Below are 18906 nucleotides of genomic sequence, written 5' to 3' on the forward strand. Positions count from 1 at the left end.
CAGAAACATCAAATCAGAATCTTTCTCCAAAGAGGATTCATATAAATAAGATCAAGACATTGAAACTCAGCCACCAGAGGTCATCCTTTTCCCACAAACCACATCTGTGCACTGTCCAAGAGAATGGGTGACTCTTATCAAGTGTTGCCTAAATCCCTCGCCCAGCGCCTCTCTCACTCACCTGAGTGTGTCCTGCAGGTTATTGCCTCTGGACAGGGATATGGAGCGGAAGAAGCCTTGAACAGCGGGAACAGTGTACATGAGCAACGTCTTTGAGAGATCCTGCAGAGGGACAAAACACAGCAGATGTTTTTATGCACAAAAAAGGCTTCATGGGAGAACATCCTGTACTGTGGGAGTCTTCTTCACTTCCTCTATACTTAAGCTTTTAAGTTTTGCATTAGAATACCAAATGTTGTTATAACTGGAGAGTGTGAAGGCACAAACAGTGGGAGGACAAGAGCACTTCTATTCAAACACCTCATCAGTGAGAGGAGATGCTCAGCTTGTCCCAAGAATATTATGGGTTTTAAATAAGCGCTGGTTATGAAGTGTTCAAGGTGTAGAAACACTTTTCATTTAATTACAACAATTCCTCCTGATTTAAATAAACATGTTGAGATCCAAGGTTTGATGGTAGCTTTTAAATAAAGGCTCCCTCTCTACCTCACCAGTTGAAACATGCTGATTACGAGGTTCAAACACAGCATACAAATGTATTGTTACTTATCAGTTCTTCCTTGGTTGGAGTGGGAGTGCTGGGAGAACACTGACTGACTGATGTTCATGTATCTGAACTGGACCGAGTTCTCTGTGACTCTCACCTCATTGACCTTCTTCTGTCCCGGTGAGGGCACGGGACTGTGGTCAGTGCTGTCCACCTCGCTGTCGCTATTGCTAGCTTCACTGTTGGCGCTGGCACCACTTGCATGTCGCAGCTTCTTCTTCTCGTCTCGTCCTTGATTCTGGTGTTTGTAGTGCAGCACTGCTTCAAAGTTCATCACAGCCCAGGCGTGCCAGGCCTGTGGATGGATGAAAGACACTGGGTTAAAACTGGATTTTGGAAAAGTGTTAACTGCAAACGACTTCCATGTTTGTTGATAGTGCAATCCTCATTCATATGACACCATTACCTACCAGTGGGCTGTTATTTCGGCTAATCTTAATGCAAGAGTTTCATGTTCACTGTGTTTAACAACCAGCTATTTAAGGTTAACGCTTCAGGGAGTTGTTAGAGTGACTAGGGAGAAGGGTGTGTGAGTGAAGTGACATCTTTAGCCCGCAGCGTCTCCTATCAGCTCTGCCATCAACTCTTATCTTTGATGCCTCAACAGAGGCACTACAAGTAAAACAATCTAATGAGCAGAATAAATGAGCTGTGAACAGAGAAAAAACCCTCAAAAACTAAACAAACAAGATTTTATGACATGTTTGGCTTGAGGGCGATAAAAATAGGTCTAAGGTTTTCCTGGTGACACATCGGTGTCAGGGGAACCTGGTGCTAACACAGCTGGGGTTTTACCGAGGCCACAGAGGAGTCAGAAGTGAAAGGTTAGAGTTGAGAGGGAGGGACTGACCTTGTACCAGTTACGGTCATGCTCAGTGGAGTGGCTGTAATACTGCAGGACTTTGGGGATGGTGCTCTCGTTGATGCCCTGCAGACTGAGCTGCCACTCCCCGAGCTTCAAGAAACATCTAAACAGAAGAAAGAGGGACAGAGACTCAGAGGGGGGCACATCATACATGTTCCTTTTATATCCGCAGTCATAAAACTTAGTATCAATAATTCATTCATTTATTTAGTTTATTTAAATCCTTAGAAAACAGCAGTGGTCCAGACATCATACATTTACTAACCAGTTAAGCAAAAAGTAAATATAGGAAACACTAAGTTCTACTGTAGGCTTATTCAACTTTGCTCTGCTCTGTAGTTTCCCCCCACATTAATGTCACTGCGCTTTAAAATGAGCTGGTACTCGACCAGTGATGCTCTTGAACTTCCTCTGTAAACACTAATATACTATGACTGTTTCTGGCACCAGAAAGCCATCTTCAGACATCCTGTGAGTCCAGAAAAGTTAGTGAGGCCAGAGGACAAAGCTGTAATAGAAGCTCTGCAGTAATTCACCGACTACATGACAACATTAGCAGGAAGGATACAGAGGCACCTCATCATGAGTTTATAACCCAGCTTATGTTGTCATTGCTTATAAAGAGCTGGCAGTGGCATTCAGTGCACCCAGGGGTAGTCCGTTTACAAGGAGTGAGATAATCACACAAGACTTGAAAATCATTCAGGCATCTATCAGAAGATTCACTACCTGAGGCAATCATCTGCTGAAAAGTTCTGGGATCACATCAGCAGATTTTCAATTACTCTGCAACTTTTCCTTTAATCTAATCCGACAGTGTGTTCTGAGGCATCCCTGAGGAAGACTTTGCTGGATCCGTCACCCTCATAAACAGATGGCTACAGGCAACACTTGAACTAGTTGTTTTTTGCAAGGCCAAGACATATAATTCACATACAACTGAGTGACTGGCAAGAACCGTGTTGTCAACCCCAGCATGAGCAGACTGAATACTGTTTGCAAAGCACCTCCAATAAATTGTTGTCCAGGATTACGTCATGTCCTCTGAGTGCTTTTCCATGAGAGTGTACAGTTTGAGTTCAGCTATGTCAAAGAGTTTCTGTAAACTGTTAACAGGTTGAATTTTAAGGGGAAAAGCAGGAGGAGGACGAGGTGTTCAGGGACGTTGGAACAACATGTTTATTGACAGGAGACGCCAGGGTTATAGATCACGGTTTAAGTAGCGGTAAAATAACTCTGGATTCTTCTGGGAGAGAGTGGAGGCATCCATGTGATTGTGTGGACGTGAGCAGTCCAGGTGTGCTCCATACCACACAGCCGACCTGTATTCAAAAAAGTGTGTCAGCACGTCTGGAGAGAACTCGTCCTGACTCCCATTTTACAGGTGTTTTCCCTGACATGCATTCCTCAGGCTGCCATAGTCACTTCTGGGAAAGATGCAAAGATAAAAAAAAGCCCCTTCTGCCTGTTGTCACGCTGCTGTGTTGTCATTTCTGATTTATGGAATGGGAGGGTGCACCTGACTGATGTGTGTTTGTGCACAAGGCCAGATGAGACTACTGTATGATTTACTGTGCCATGATTATACCTGTCTGCACCCAGGTCACACCTCCTACTTGTTTTGAATTGTTTGACCAGCACAATGCACTGCAGATACATTCTCTCAAAGTAATGGTTTTCTCTCCTGCGCTGGTAGACCGCCGACAAATCAGAAGAAGATACTTTGGACATCCTGTTCAAATATTTCCATTTGCTAACAAGATGATTCAAACTACTCCTTTAAGACTTTGAAGTCGTTCCAAGCAATTATGAGGAACTTTCCATTTTCTAATTGCCGTCATCGCTGTCTGAAAACACATGATAGTTATTAAAATGTCAAGGTTTTCACAGAATGGGTGTTGTCCTGACAACAGTTTGAAACAGACTGTATCTGTCCTGCAGTCACTTCAAGTGATGATGGTGGAAAGATGCCAAAGGTGTGCCAGCGCTGTCAGCCGAGCACAACACCCAGTGGAAGAGGTGCAGCTGCACGCCACTGTGTCATGTTTGTGATAAGGAGCTGTTCGGGACAAACTGTCACAAGGGGACTTTTTATTGTGAAATTTGAGGTGAGACATCAAAGAATCCAGCCAGAAATTAAAAGTCCAAGGGACGCCAAGGGACAAGGACAAGGTGCTTTGCCAGATTTGGTCATGCTCATGGAAAAGAAGCTGAACGAACTGTACACGACCCTCTGTGTTCACAACACGAGGGAAGGAAATGCATGAGGTTACTTTTTCCTTATTTCAGCACGGTGCTTTGTGATTTCTCCATTGTGCTGGGGCCAGAGAACGGACACAACTAATAGTATCAAACCACTTCTGAATGCATAATGGTGCACTGGCTTTCCTTTTTGGTAAATCTGACTTTGCCTCTGGACTTTCTCAGGTTTTATTTGCAAAGGAACAAGACACTCAGAGTGTCCACCTTTATAGAACTCTTAATGGTCAAAAGTAATAAAATAAGAAAGCTTTAGTATTCTAGTTTTAATCCTTGTTTTTGCTCCCTTCATCTACTCTATCTATGACAGGATCTGATATTGCAGTCTGCTGGGTTGTGATCTATGCAGTTACATAACAGCTGAAAGCTGTGGGTCTCTCTATTGTCCACTGTCTCATTTTTTCCTAATCTTCTTACTCCACCTTTATCTGCTGCCTCTGAACATGTCCTCATGTCAGGTCTCTGAGTAATGTTAGTTTATATAAGACACACAGGTCTGTTGTTCAACCACAGTGATGTGCAAGTTATCTTTATCAGTCTTTGAAGACTGATATCAAGAGTCAAAGTGTCACAATATCAGGTGAATACCTGTATATATACTAATCAGCTGCATACAGAACCTGAACTGGGAAGGCAACAGACCTGGCCATGAGTTTGTGGAGCTCCAGTTTGTGCTGCTGGTCTTCAGCTGCTATAGCGTGCTGGGCCTGCTGCTGCATACCCTGCACAAAGTGCTGCATGTGCTGGAAGGCATCAATCTGCAGAGAAACAATACAAATACCAACGTTAGCTGAGAGTTCAAAGGGACTTCAAGAAGCTTTTAAACAGACACCGTCTATTTGGGATTATGTTTTTTCTTACAGCTTGCATGGAGCAGCATACATGCTCTCCTTTCAGTTTGCAACAAGATTCAGTCTGCCACATAATAAAGGAGGACAAGTGTGAGAGCAGAGAGCATTTGAAGATGAAAATGAGAAGCCTTATGTCTAAGAATTATTATTGATTTGTTTGGTTGTTAATAATAATGAAAAACTGTGTTTTAGTGTAGTCTCAACATCCTACCAGTGACAGGTACATCACAAGTGTACTGCTCATTCCAAGGACAACTAGATTTTGTTAGCTTTATTCTTTATTCGGATCTCCATTAGCTTACATAAAGTGATTGCTAGTCTTCCTGGGGTCCACATACAACAACAATAAAAAACAGTAATTTAAGGCCTCACAATTTAAAACATCTTAAAAAGATATTATAAAAAATATTCTGAACATTAAACAAGCCATAACAACCCTGAGGAAAATAATCTAAAAAGAGAAATAGACCGTCAGAAGATCACAACGGATAATAGTTGAGTCTATCTCAAGCTTAAAAAAATCTTTTGATGACTTTTTTAAAAGACATGTTGTCCTTGAGTTTTCTGTTTGCGATGGGAAGCGTATATCAGGCAGTAAACCCTCTCTATAAAACAGTTTGCATCAAGGAATTTGACCTTGGGCTTGGTAAGGCAATGAGCTCTGAACTCACTTGTTGTGTGGTATGCTTGTGGCACGAACATTTGTAGACCCGTTTTTCTTGAAAAAAGTATTTTTCCAGACTGCGTTATGCATGAAGTTCAGGATATTGGTTTTTATTTTTTCCTCCATAGTCGGCCAGTGTAACTGATTGTGCATCTCACAGACGTTGAATTGGAAAGTGCAATGTAGCAAATCTAGCAGCTCTGTTCTGCCCGAGCTGTCATCATCCTGCTGCTTCTCAGGAGCCGACTGTCCCGTACAATGCAGCGCATTACATACTGTATCAGCATTAATAGACTCACCAGAGGCCCTCTGGGTAAAAACACCTCTGTTATTGTTACACTGTGTGATGACTGTGATGTGCTGCTGGCAGGCTCTTACATCTACTTCATATTAATTAGCCCTGATAAAGGACCCAGTGTTGTAAAGTTACTCAGCAAGTGTGATGAGTGACACAAAACGGACTTGTGCGTGCGTGCGTGCGTGCGTGCGTGCGTGCGTGCGTGCGTGCGTGCGTGCGTGCGTGCGTGCGTGCGTGCGTGCGTGCGTGCGTGCGTGCGTGCGTGCGTGCGTGCGTGCGTACTTCTGTATCCTGATATGAACAGTGTCTATTGCAGCTGGCCCTAGCAGCAGCGAGGCTTTTGCTCACACTTACCTAAACGCCCTAATGAGACCTATTCAACACCTAGTAATAAACATGGTTCTGTTTATGTGTGCCTGGGGGCATATATATTGTTTGTCAATGAGTGTATATGTGTGTGTTTGGTAGATAAATGGCGCAGTGCAGATCCCACGCTGCACTGTTGACATGTAATTTGAAACATACAGTATAATATCAGGCCAAGGCTGCTGGAGGTTTGGCAGGTGGTTTTGTGTCTGAATGTTTATGAATAAATACTAACATTTATTAGTAACCTTTTAACAGAGGCTTACCTCATGCACTGTCGTCATGGGTATGAAAGATTAATAACAACAACATTCATCTATTGTAACAGCTGAGTTAGTTTCACCGATGAACTCAGACTTTTATGACTGAATATCCAAACCTCAGAGAAATTACACGAAATGAAGCTAAACTTGGAGACTCTACGAGATCTGAGCGAGTGGTGTGTATTCAATCAAAGTCTATGATATGTGCAAGCATCTGCAGGTTTATAAATACTCTGTCAGCTCCTTCACATTAATGGAGCAGCACGTGCAAATCTTGAAAAATACAATAACATTCTTCTGAACTGAGAACTGCTATGACACATCCAGATGAAATACAAATCTGACTTTAATCATTATGAACAAACTTCATTACAAACATGTTCACAATTAAGATGTTTTGTTGAGCAGCTGTTGCTTCCAAGATATAAATTTCAACACAACAAGCTGAGATATGTTTCTGTTTGCCAACAATCAGAAATGTACGAGATGTCCCTGATATACACTACCAGTCAAAAGTTTGGACACACCTTCTCATTCAATGTTTTTTATTTATTTTAATTATTTTCAACATTGTAGATTAATACTGAAGACATCAAAACAATGAAATAATCTGGTTTTGCCATAATCTGGATTACAACAGTAGTCAAATAGGGCTATCCATTGTGTACTAACCCTACCTCTGAACAACACAACTGATGGTCTCAAGCATATTAAGAAGGAAAGTCATTCTACAAATGAACTCTTGACAAGGCTCATGTTAATTAGAAACCATTCCAGGAGACCACTTCATGAAGCAGACTGAGAGAATACCAAGAGTGTGCAAAGCTGTCATGAAGGAAAAAGGGGGCTACTTTACAGAATCTAAAATATAAAATATATTCTGCTTTGTTGAACACTTTTTTGTTCATTCAATAATTCCATATATGTTCTTTCGTAGTTTTGATGTCTTCATAAATAAACTACAATGTTTCAAATAATTAAAGTAAATACAAACCCTTGAATGAGAAGGTGTTTCCAAACTTTTGACTGGTAGTGTAGCTCAAACTTTAACAAAGACGCTTTGAAAAAAAAGAAGTCAAACTGACAGATTGACCTTGAAACAAGATTAGACAACTTCAACAAACTATTTACTTGAAATATAATAACTCACCAATTAATGTAATAAGCAGTCTTCGTTCATTCCTATATGAAGGCGGGTTGAGTGTTTTTCCTTTGGCTGGAGGTCTTTGTATTATTTAAAGCTCAGTCTCACTAAATTACTCTGAGGGATCCTGGTGGGAGCGATTGTTCAGGCTTGACTTTACAGTCCCCAGATTGATATTTAATAGTCATTCTGTTTCCTTTGTTACAGATGTGGTTTGTTGGTGTTAATGTTTCTCAGGATGTTTCTCTCACAGCATTAAATTAATTAGCTGTTTATGCCACTGAGATGGCAGTAATTTAAGCTCACTGGCATATTTAAAACTGATTGTTGCCTGATGTTGCACTTAAAGTTTGCACGTAAGCACAATACCCGTAACGAGTCTTTACGGTCTGAGATGCCCTTTGCTATGTTTCAAAAGTTCTCCCCTCACTTTTGTAAAGTTTGAAATCTTCTTTAAAAGATAAAAACAAACAGAATGTATCAAATCTTAACTTGACAAAAGTTTGTTCCTACCTTGCGGGTACTCTTCCACATGTACTTCATGTAAGCGTAGGTGACGTGTGGGTGGGCTGTGGGCAGTGGATGATCAAGTTGCTTGGAGGGGTCGACACCAAGAAGGAGCACCAGGGTTTTGTGGGCCAGAGCCTGTTGGTGTGTAGAGAAGAACAGGAGCAGAGGGAACAGATGAAGCACCAGAGGGTTTGTAGTGAAAAGAGGAAACTGGAAAGTTTTTGGGGACCCCGAGACATTTAGGGCTTGATCAAACTTCTACATTGATACAACTTTTCTAAGTCTGTAACAAAAGAGGAGAAAACTCAACAGGTCAGCATATCAGAAGGTACTTTATGAAGTGTAAATTTAAAAATCTTATAAGACATAGAGAGGCAAAAACTCATACGGGGGTCATTCTTTCCAACCCCTCATAATCCTGCTTCCTGCTCTGTTAAACGTTGGCCAATCAGATCCAGGTTTTCAGTGACATCATACCTTCAGATGATGTCGTTCTGTGTGTTTCTATGTAAATGCAACAAGGCAGTGCTCTTAAAGAGGAAAACTGGATGATTGTCTGCCACCCTGTGCAATCAATTAGAACAACAGTGAGGTCAAGGATGGAAAATTGCACCAATTGAATTTTGCAGATATGCAGGCTCAGGTTTCTAAACAGTGTCGTCGAGGAAACTGTGCTACTTTCATCAACGCCAACTGAGGAGAGGTTGAAATGAAGTTGAATTTCATGGCTTGAGTTCATGGTTGCACTTAAGTTTGTCGGAGCTCGACTTCCTTTTTCCGTTTCACAAGACTGATCTAATCACCTCTGATTTATTCCTTCTGAATGTTACGGGATTATGATTAGCTATGCATGATCTCGGGGCAGATTAGAGGATACTGAGATCTTTGTTCATATATGTCAATGCACTGACCAGGCGTCCACTCTTCCCACAGAGACTGGCATACTTCAGCCACGTCCTCATGTCCTCATGAGGGCTGATGACGAGAGATCTGACCATCAGGATCCTCTGCCAGTCCTCCACGATCCGCTGACATCCCTGGAGGAACACACACAAGCATCACAGGGAAAGACAGGTTAAACACATGACTCTCTCTTATTGCCTTCAAAGAGAGGACCTGCTCGTTAAACTCAAAGAGAGAGAACGCACGTGAGAGGGGGGTACAGATGAAACCCAAGGGGGCTGCTATTACAACCAGTGGTCCCTGTCTTAAACATGTGCACGTGAGCACAGGTTCACGTGCCAGAAAATCATACAGCACAAGTCTGTATTCATATATTTCAGAGTGCAGCTCACTGACTTCCTCTATTAAATATTCTGCTAACCTCAACTTTAATGACCTCATCACCGTGATATAACACAGTGCTGCAGAGGCAGGCAGATGAGACGCTGCAGTAATCCAGCTTGATGAAAAATACTATGTGCTGTATGATCCCCTATATGTGACTCAGATTAAAGACAAACCTGCAGGGTAGACTAAACAAACTTAACATTTCATTAAAGGGGCCACAGATGTACTGTGACTGCAAACACGAACACGAGGAAGAGTTGGAACCTACCAGCATCAAATCAAGTCTTTAAATAAGCACTGCTGATTTTGTTTTCATGCAATAACTTGAGAGCAGCACTGATTTGGTTGCTTCTTAGTTTAAGCTCTTTCATGCAGTGTTGACTTTATCTGTAACCTTAAATGGCAAAAACATGTTGGAAGTAGTCTTTTAGTGAGTGGTCAGAAAGCGAGGCCAGAATTAAACGCTATAATTTTTTTAAGTAGGCTTAACATGATAGGATAAAGGGCTGAGTGCAGCCGTCCGAAAGGAACTGTCAAGTGGTTGAAAAGACTAAAACAGTTTAGTCTGGATCTAACTGCAAAAACACCCTGACATCATTCTGCGGAGAGGCTTCAAGGAAATGCCAAATTATCAAGTTCATGCTGCTTGACTGAGAGGAACTACTGAGTGTAAGTGGAGGCATAATGGTGGACAAGTGGTCGAAAATGTGTACCATTAACTCAAACATCCTGATCTGACTTTGACTGTGGACCATTGTTTCTTGTTCCAAACATGTTACCCCTTCCTGCCTCTGTTAACTACTGTACGTTAGAAACTCCCCCTCCACTCGTCTTTTGTACCAGACTGTAAACATGTTTATTTCTGCTGTATAGATCAGCTTTTTTTGAATTGGTGTGTATGTGGTTTCCGGTACTTCTGGAGCCAGCTTCAAGCAGATCCTTGATGAACTGCAGTTTTTAGCACTTCCGCATTGGACTAATATTTTTAGACCGGAGGTTGCCGCTTGGCTTTTATGTAGGGTCTAACAATTTTTGTAATTTACGTTTTACTACTATATTGATCCTAATGTTGTTTCATTATTTTATTAATTTGAACTGTTTATTTTATTTTTATTTATTCAAGCAAAGCACTTTGGGTTACATTTGACTTGTATGAAAGATGCTTTACAAATAAAGCTTGATTGATTGATTGATGACTTACTCATGGTTATTTAATCAAATATGTATGCAGACCTCTAATACAAATAAACAACACAATCCTGCCTCTCTGATTACACCTGTACTTTTTTGCATTCATGTTATCCTCACTGAAGTGTGATCTCTCCTCTCCAGAGAACAACATGCAGTCAGAGGGAAAAGAAGGATAACAATATCAGTGTCTATGTGCATGCAAAGACGCACACTAATAACTGTATACGATCTGAAGACAATATGAGGCAGAGTTAATCACGTTCTGATCACATCTACACCTTGGTGAACAGGCATTTTCCTGCTTTTTATGAATTTTGGATTTTCTCTGTCCAAACAAGCTCAAATCAATTGTATTACCTATTACCAAATGTGCTGGAAAACCATATATTGTTAAATGGGTCCAATTTAGGTGTGAGATATATCAATCTAAATGTGTGCAGAGGAGCAAAGGGATGATTTTGACCCTGTCTTCAACCTTGGCTAGGAGGAAAGTAAAAAACGTTCTTCGATCTGCATCAACAGAGACACAGACACAAGACAGAGCAGGGAGCCAATGAAGACCCACAGTTTCAAAGAAAAACCTCCACCTTGGAGTCCTAAAGTCAATCAGGTTCTCACAGTGATGGAAGTGCAAGAAGTCAATCATTTACCCAGGAGCAGTGGGAGGCAGTGTTATCATTCACTCTTGACCAAACCTCGACCCTTTGATCAGGGAGAGGCTGTTAGAGAGAGGAGGGAAGCATAGAGGAGCAGGATAGGGACTCCCTGACAAATGTGTGAGGCTAGCTTCCCATAAATCACTGCAGAGAGGAGAAACCTGTCAGGCACTGCAGCTCCAGCCGAGTGCTGCTATCATGAACTCTGCCTGCTGGTCAGGAGGATCCGGCCTGAACTTAGATACCTCCTCCAACCAACCCCTGTCTTTTATGAACAGAAAAGGTCAAGCTGTTTTAGAGTATCTTCATCTTACAAGAATGATTGTGTGTAGTGGTTTGCATTGAATGGTCAAGCCAAGTCTGTAGACGATCAATTAACAATTCACATTATTCAAATTTGATTTATTTTAATGACTTCTATTCATTTTAGTGTTTTCAATCTGTTGATTTTTAATCTTTTCATTTTATTATCTTATTAACATTTTAAATTTTTTTCATTACTGTTGTTGTCAATTTCTCTTTTTATCTTCCTCTTCTTGTGATGCACTTTGGGCTGCATGCTATTATGTATGAAAGGTGAGTTTAGTCAAGTATAACAGACTGCACATACAGAAAGTACATTGTAAAAAGCAAACTCAAGAACTACCTTTTAGTCTTTCTTTAAACCTGAGTTTTATTCTCAAGACAGTTTTATTTCACCTTACTTTATTTAATTATGTATATATTATCTAGGTCAAATTGTTTTAACTTTTTATTTTATTTTATTGATTTATTGATTTATTTATCTACTTTAAGCACAGCATCTTATTCTATTTTAATGGTTTAACATTTTAGTGTTTTATTATCTTAGAAATGTATTCTATTTTGGCATGTTTCATTTCCTGTGTTGAGTATTAACATCGTATTTTACCTCCAGTGTTTTCTCATTAAAGGTGACATATCACGCTTTTTTCATCAATATATACTGGTCTAAGAGGTCCCCAAAACATGTCTCTAAAGTTTATGCTCAAAAAAACACTTTGAAATCAGATTTTGGCATGCCTGAAAAGCCCTCTTCTTCAGTCCTCCTCAGAACACTCTGTTTTCTCTCTGACCACGCCCCCTCAGGAAGTGGATGTGCCTCGGCTGTCCAGCACGTTGATCTAATGTTTACATGTTGGCTGAATATACACGGCTGCTCAGAGATCACGTTACTTCAACCCTCTGAATCTGATCCAGATTTAGTGTTTCTTGTTGATTTACACAGATTTAGTGTTTCTTGTTGTTTTATTTATCAGTATGTAGACGTGTGTCTTGGTACACAGCTACAAACATGTAGCTATGTGGCTATGCTAACTAGCGCTAGCACTTATCCATGATAAATAAAAATCATCCACTAGATCTTCAAATCTGCAGGCCTGGGGAGTAAAACCGACCTCTGCCAGAAAGGCAGCAGGACCTTTCTGAAGGATTGGTCACAGATTCTGTGTTTCTTGTTGTTTTATTTGTCAGTATGTTGACGTGTGTCTTGGTACACAGCTACAGCTACAGCTATGAACATGTAGCTATGTGGCTATGCTAATTAGCGCTAGCACTTATCCATGACAAATAAAAATCATCCACTAGATCTTCAAATCTGCAGACGTGGGGAGTAAAACCGACCTCTGCCAGAAAGGCAGCGGGACCTTTTCTGAAGGATTGGTCACAGATTCTGTGTTTCTTGTTGTTTTATTTGTCAGTATGTCGACGTGTGTCTTGGTACACAGCTACAGCTACGACATGTAGCTATGTAGCTATGCTAACTAGCGCTAGCACTTATCAAAATCATCCACTAGATCTTCAAATCTGCAGACATGGGGAGTAAAACCGACCTTTGTGTTTATTAAGACAGCCTACAACTAGCATGCCTCCCTCCTAAGCTCCTTGTTAGCACACATTTGTGCAGGTAATGAAAAACGGAGGGGGGATTCAGTATTATTTTATACAGTCTATGGGCTGAACAAGCTCCGAGCTCTGACTCCGTGACAGACCGGATATTGATGTTACGTAACAAAAACACGGAAGTCTGAAACGGCTCGTTTCACACACATTTACAGAAAGGTGGAGAAATCAAAACAGGGGCAGAATGGATTTTTTTCATTCTCGGGGGGTTTGTAGACATGCCAGGGACACATATTTCAGGTAGAGAACCATTAAAAAGTCCATTTTGCATGATATGTCACCTTTAATATATCATATGAGCGTTACCTCAGTTTGTTCAGCAATATTTTTCATTAATTAATTAATTAATTTTATTTTCATTGTTATTATTATTATTATTGTTATTATTATTATTATTATTATTATTATTATTATTATTATTGCGTATATTGTGTTCTTAACTTTAGGATTATGGAGTGGGTATGGAGTCCGGCCGGCGTTGGGATTAGGATGGGGGGGTCTTTTTATTTTTATATAGATATATCTTTCTTTCTTTTTTATTTACTAAATTATAAGTTGTTTTTATGTACAGCTGTTCTCATACAATGACATTGTAACACAAAGGTGTTACAATGTCATTGTATGAAAATAGCTTTATAAAGAAAGTCTGATTGATTGATTGATTTAATAGAAAATACACATACAGAAAATACATTGTGGAAACTATGAAATGCTAGCAAGATAAGTGCACAGTTTTTGTGTCCTTTAAGTGCTCTGGTATCTTCACTTAGAGTAGTATTAATGGCTTTTTAGAGTCACAACATATTTAATTTCCAAACCGTGTCCTGGGGCCTCCTCAACAGGCCTGTGCACAGAGTACTCTGTATTTAATATAATCTCCTTGGCTTAAGTTGGGCAGAGGGCAAGAACAGGGCATGTTTTTGTTTTCTTAGGTTTTGATTTTTCCAAAATGTCATGAACATCTGAACAGGAGACGAGAGGCAGGAACGCTCACATGGAATAAGTGTAAGTTCAATTATACATGCGGCATTGAACTGCAAAGCTCAGCCGTGATGTCGACTACCAGGAATGGTGCATCACAACCAAATGGCTTACAAGTTTATCTACCCGACTTATATTAGCATTGTCAATCAACATGTTGGTACAAGGCAAGGACATTCAGACATGAACTCATCCGAGATTGGATGGCATCCGTCTTAAATTCCAAAACATTTGCTGGCGGCAAAATTTTTCCCAACTGGTTGTGGATGAGTGGTTCGTCAGCCCGTCTTTAATAATGATAATAGCAGTAATCATAATCAGTCTGAGGAAGCTGGAAGATTTGGTTACAGCTTGGGTTCAACAAAATAAGCCACACTTTTTCATTGAATGCGGGTGATGGCATAAGGGGGAACTTTCAAACCAAAATGGATCTTATGTTTTAATGTGTTTTTTAGGAGGGGGCGAGGGGTCAGCTTTAACGATCGTCACCCAAGTCATGACCTTCTGTTTTTGTCCAAAACATAAAGAACAACTGAGGGGATTCTTTTATGAGCTAGGTACAAATCTGGTATCAGTTCCTCAACATGCAGCCAAAGGTTTATGGCGGCGTAATGAGCATTGATGTTCAGTTCACATCAACCTCCTCTGCCACAAGTGATGTCTTATATAAGCAGCTAGTTACATGACTAGCAGCAGAAACCCCAAAAATCAAAGGTAAACGTGTGGTTACTCAGTAATGCATTCAGTGGGAAACATTAGATTGTGGATCATTACAGCAAATGATCACCACAACTGCTGTAATGGAAGAGAGATTCAAACAGAACAAGAGTCATGGAGATGTTGCTCAGGTCACAAAGAAAAAAACTTGCTGCTGCTACTCTCATGCCTCTGATTGATTATGGTGATGTTTTGCATCAGCTCAATGCCTTCACTCTCTGGATACCATTTTTCATGGAGCTCTGAGGTTCATTACAAGTGTTAAATCTCTAAGCCATCACTGCTCCCTGTATGCTCGAGTTGACAGGTCTGCATTGTCTACCCGTAGGCTACATCACTGGCCTGTCCTTGTTTATAAGGCAATTCTTAACTTGCTTCCTTCGTATTTATGTGATTTTATTCATTTAAAAAAAAACTGGAAGCTACATTCTCTGCTCTGTGACCCAGTCACAAAGTTTGTTTTTGCTTTTGGTCCCCAAAGTGCGTCTTGAAATGGGTAAAAAGAGTTTTGGATACACCGCTCTTGCAGCCTGGAGTGTTGAAAAGTTCCTCGTTAGCTTGGACTGTATTGAAAAAGGTTACTGTTCTACCCTAATTGTTGATGTTGATTAACATTTGATACTCTTTCTACATCAGTAGGTACATTATACCATCCTTTTAAGTGACCCTGAAACAGTGCAGTGTCCAGTCTCAATCTGTTGACTGTGCCTCTGCCTCGTGCAAAAGAAACAAGAGATGCATCCTCAGGTCAGTAGGCTTTTCTCTCAAAGTAAAAGATGACCTTTATCACATTTATTTTTAGAAAGCATCAGTCTTACATCAAATAGCGAATTCCACAGTATGCATTTTTTGCATGCATGCCTGTCAAGTCCTACATATGTGCAGTTCAGTATCAGTAAAAATCAAAGTATTAAACTGCAAGCCTGCAGATGCACTGTTTTTAAAGTTTTGAACAGGCAGTGCAGGCTCTGGAGGAGTGCTTTCAGAAATTGCACAGTGTGGCCTCTATGTAATGTTTTTTTCTTGTGGCCAAAGATTCCTGTGGTGCCCCTAAGGCAAGTTCACCACTATGGACAGATTGTAGCAAGACCTGGCTGCATGAAGAAGATATCTTTGACTTAATTCTAATTTTACCTGAAGTCTGCTAAATAAGTATAAATGAGGCTTTCCAGAGTCAGAAATGATTCTACTTTAATAAATGTACATATACACTTTCTAACCATGTAGGATGGTGAATCCTTACTCACTGAGTTACTAGCAAAGGTCTTTGCATGGAAGCATTGTGTCTGCTTTGTAATGTTTCCCATTAGTAACAGTAGGCTTTCAAACATCTGCTTTACACTGGCAGTTGCACGTGAGAGAGAGTGAGAGAGAGCAAGTAAGTGTGTGTGTGTGAGAGAGTGAGAGTGTGAGTGTGCGTCCATGTATCATGCCTCATAGTTACCTGAAGCCTCTCCCACCATGTCTCCCTGATGATGTCCCTCCTCTCAGGCACCAGCTTGTACTGAATCACTTCCTCCAGCTCTGATAGCATCTGGCAAGACACCATCGCCTAGGAACAGAAACACACACACACACACACACACACACACACATTTATTTCTACCAGCACATTAATCATTATTGTTGTAGCTGTCTGTTTACTAGCTGAGACTAAAGCCCCTTCTGTCCAAAATGAAACCATCATACAGGGCTGTAAATTAATGAGTATTTTTAAAAGAATGAACTCAATAAACTAAGTATTCATCCTCTTGTTGCATCTGTCAGAGAAAGTCGGTCGTCTCCACATGACGGCTGAATTTACGTCTTCCATATGCAACAGTATCCATGACATCGATGCCCGCCTGAGAACATCTATTGTCAATCATCTTGAATTCTGCTTGGATAGTATTACATATCTTTACGACAGTATAGACGCACAGAGCGTGTGGAGGAACTATAAAATGTATATTTTTACATCATCACTTGAAGAACATTTCGTTGCTGTGAAATAATCCCTCTCCACGTGAAAGTTCTGAAAAATGAGACAGTCAACTGAAGCCAGGTGTTGAATATTTGGCCGTCTCTGAGGAGCACTTACCCCGTAGGCACGACTGTAGCTCTCTCCAGCCATGGCCGTCAGCTCGGCATCCAGGAGGTCTCTTGCTTTGTCAATACACTGAATAGAGAAAAAAACAAAGACAATATAAAATAGTTTATTCACTCACTCCTAACCCTTCACTTTCATTCCACACAGTTTCTTCCAGATGTCAATATATTCTGAATGAATGGTGCACTGATGCATTTATGTAGCTTAACAGCCGTTTAATCAGAGCCTTGACTTAGTAGCCTCCCAAAGTGCCTCTAAAACTGTTTTATAAAGCAAACAACACCAACGTAAACACAGCTTGACACCCGAATGCATCATGACACAACATTACACTTCCCTAAAAAACCCTTGCATCAGGACCAGCCTGAATTAGACTTAACTCTGTAAATAAAAAACACTTTGTTCAGATGAAGGAAGGCATGTTATTGCTCACTGCTCACACCCTTTTCACTCAAAGAGCAGCCAACAGTGACACATTAGTGAGACAAGGACTAGAACGCTTGCTTGTGTAACCAAAATGGTTTGATGCGCTGGTGAGTGCCAAACGTTTTTATGAGAAAAGTTAAATGAACTGCAACACTGTGAGCGTTATGTAAGCGCGGTTGAGGATGTCAGATACATTTTTAAAAAACAGTCCAGATTTGTGGGCACATTAGGAAGAAGTGAGAACTAAAGGGTGATGAAGAAAATTCAAAATGTGGGCAATTAGTCATAGACCCAGTCATTTCCAGGATGCAGGATTTAAAACCTGATGTTCACCCAACGGTCAGGGTACATTCGTGCCCTGAAACTCTTTTCCTTCCTGTTTTCGGGTGAGATACTGTATATTAGTGAGTCATTTCTTGAATTCCAGATCCCTGACTTTCCGAAAAGGACTACGCTTCTCCAAATTCAAGGATGCTGCAGACATTCCTTCACCAGTAAGAACCTTCAGGGCTGGAAAAACAGAATCTGATCCAGAGCAGCAAAAGGGACAAACAAGGACACAACTCTTGTGGCCGATTTCTAAGGCATCTAGAGCCAATTTTTCGGGAGCTGTTATTAGTGGGAGGATAAAATGAGGGAGGATAACTTAGGAAGTTCTCTGAGGCAAGGACGCACAGCTGTTTCAGGCCGACTCCCACCAATTATTATTTTCTTGTGGGGAGGGAAAGGAAGAATGGCGTGCACCAACACCTCTTCAGGCATGCACAACAAGAGGAGGGCTGTGGGAGGGTGGTTAGGACGAGGTGACAATGAGGCTGCTTCTTTACAGCCTTCAAGCAGTTAGGGTCCTGTTTACTCCTGAATTACTGCGCTGGGGCCTCATTGGAAATGTGCAGTCCAGACGACTCCTGATAAATGCAGTGTCTGGCTTCTGGCAACGCAAACAAACTCTGACCCAATCTTCCAATCTCTTACATAAAAGGTTGCACTTGTGTTGTTGTGTTGTGGGAAGTTTTGGGGATACTTTTTCCAGCAAGTTCTGAAGACATTAAACATTCACAGGTTATGTTTTGCAGATGCTGTTGGTGCACCTCTGCAAATAATCCAAAAGACTGAGAAGTAAAAGAACAGCAGAGCTTTTATGAAAATGTCAATTTTTTCACGAGCGACTCTCTCACAACATGAAGACGGGGAAAAAGAAGGAGCGGCTGATAATGAGGATATTTTCATTTATAAGCCACCTCGTGCGTCTGTCCCCTCTTTCCTCTTTGAGTCAGCAGCTGAGTTGACGGCATGTCTAAAGGCAGATAAGTTGTGGCATGACATGTTTTCATTTAGTTCATTTGAATACCATTACAGGCGCTGCAGTATGACTTCTGCTGAAACAATTTACACCCTGCAGCCATATCCTCTGTAGTAATCCCAATAATCTCTGTCTCATTCCATCCTAACAGGGAAGGTGTCTAACCTTGACGTGGAGCTTAATACTTCTTTGTAACATTTTCAGAATAAATTGTACAGCTTTCAGCAAAACTTTTAGAACATAGAAGACATGCTTTCAACCTGGGTTACAAGATTCAAATATACGCAGTTCATAATGTAGTGTAACAAGATCAAGCAGCTACATTTACACAAGTTAGGGTCCAGTAATATTAAGAACTTTAGTCTCTGTGGTTTGAAGGCCCTTAC

General features: G+C 40.8%; 1 protein-coding gene across 3 annotated transcripts in view; it reads right to left on the reverse strand.

Annotated features, from left to right (window-relative positions):
* The window catches only part of mtor (mechanistic target of rapamycin kinase), a 119043-nt gene that overhangs the window by 18796 nt on the left and 81341 nt on the right, over positions 1-18906 (reverse strand). For all 3 annotated transcript variants that reach the window (XM_034695129.1, XM_034695131.1, XM_034695130.1), the window contains 8 exons: positions 16783-16860; positions 16147-16254; positions 8859-8984; positions 7951-8082; positions 4494-4609; positions 1578-1695; positions 825-1022; positions 182-282 (listed from right to left, as the gene is read on the reverse strand). In XM_034695129.1, coding sequence (XP_034551020.1) covers positions 182-282; positions 825-1022; positions 1578-1695; positions 4494-4609; positions 7951-8082; positions 8859-8984; positions 16147-16254; positions 16783-16860 — 977 coding nt within the window. The remainder of the gene's footprint in view (positions 1-181; positions 283-824; positions 1023-1577; positions 1696-4493; positions 4610-7950; positions 8083-8858; positions 8985-16146; positions 16255-16782; positions 16861-18906) is intronic.

Source organism: Notolabrus celidotus, chromosome 11 (assembly GCF_009762535.1).
Source record: "Notolabrus celidotus isolate fNotCel1 chromosome 11, fNotCel1.pri, whole genome shotgun sequence".
NCBI classification, from domain to species: Eukaryota; Metazoa; Chordata; class Actinopteri; order Labriformes; family Labridae; genus Notolabrus; species Notolabrus celidotus.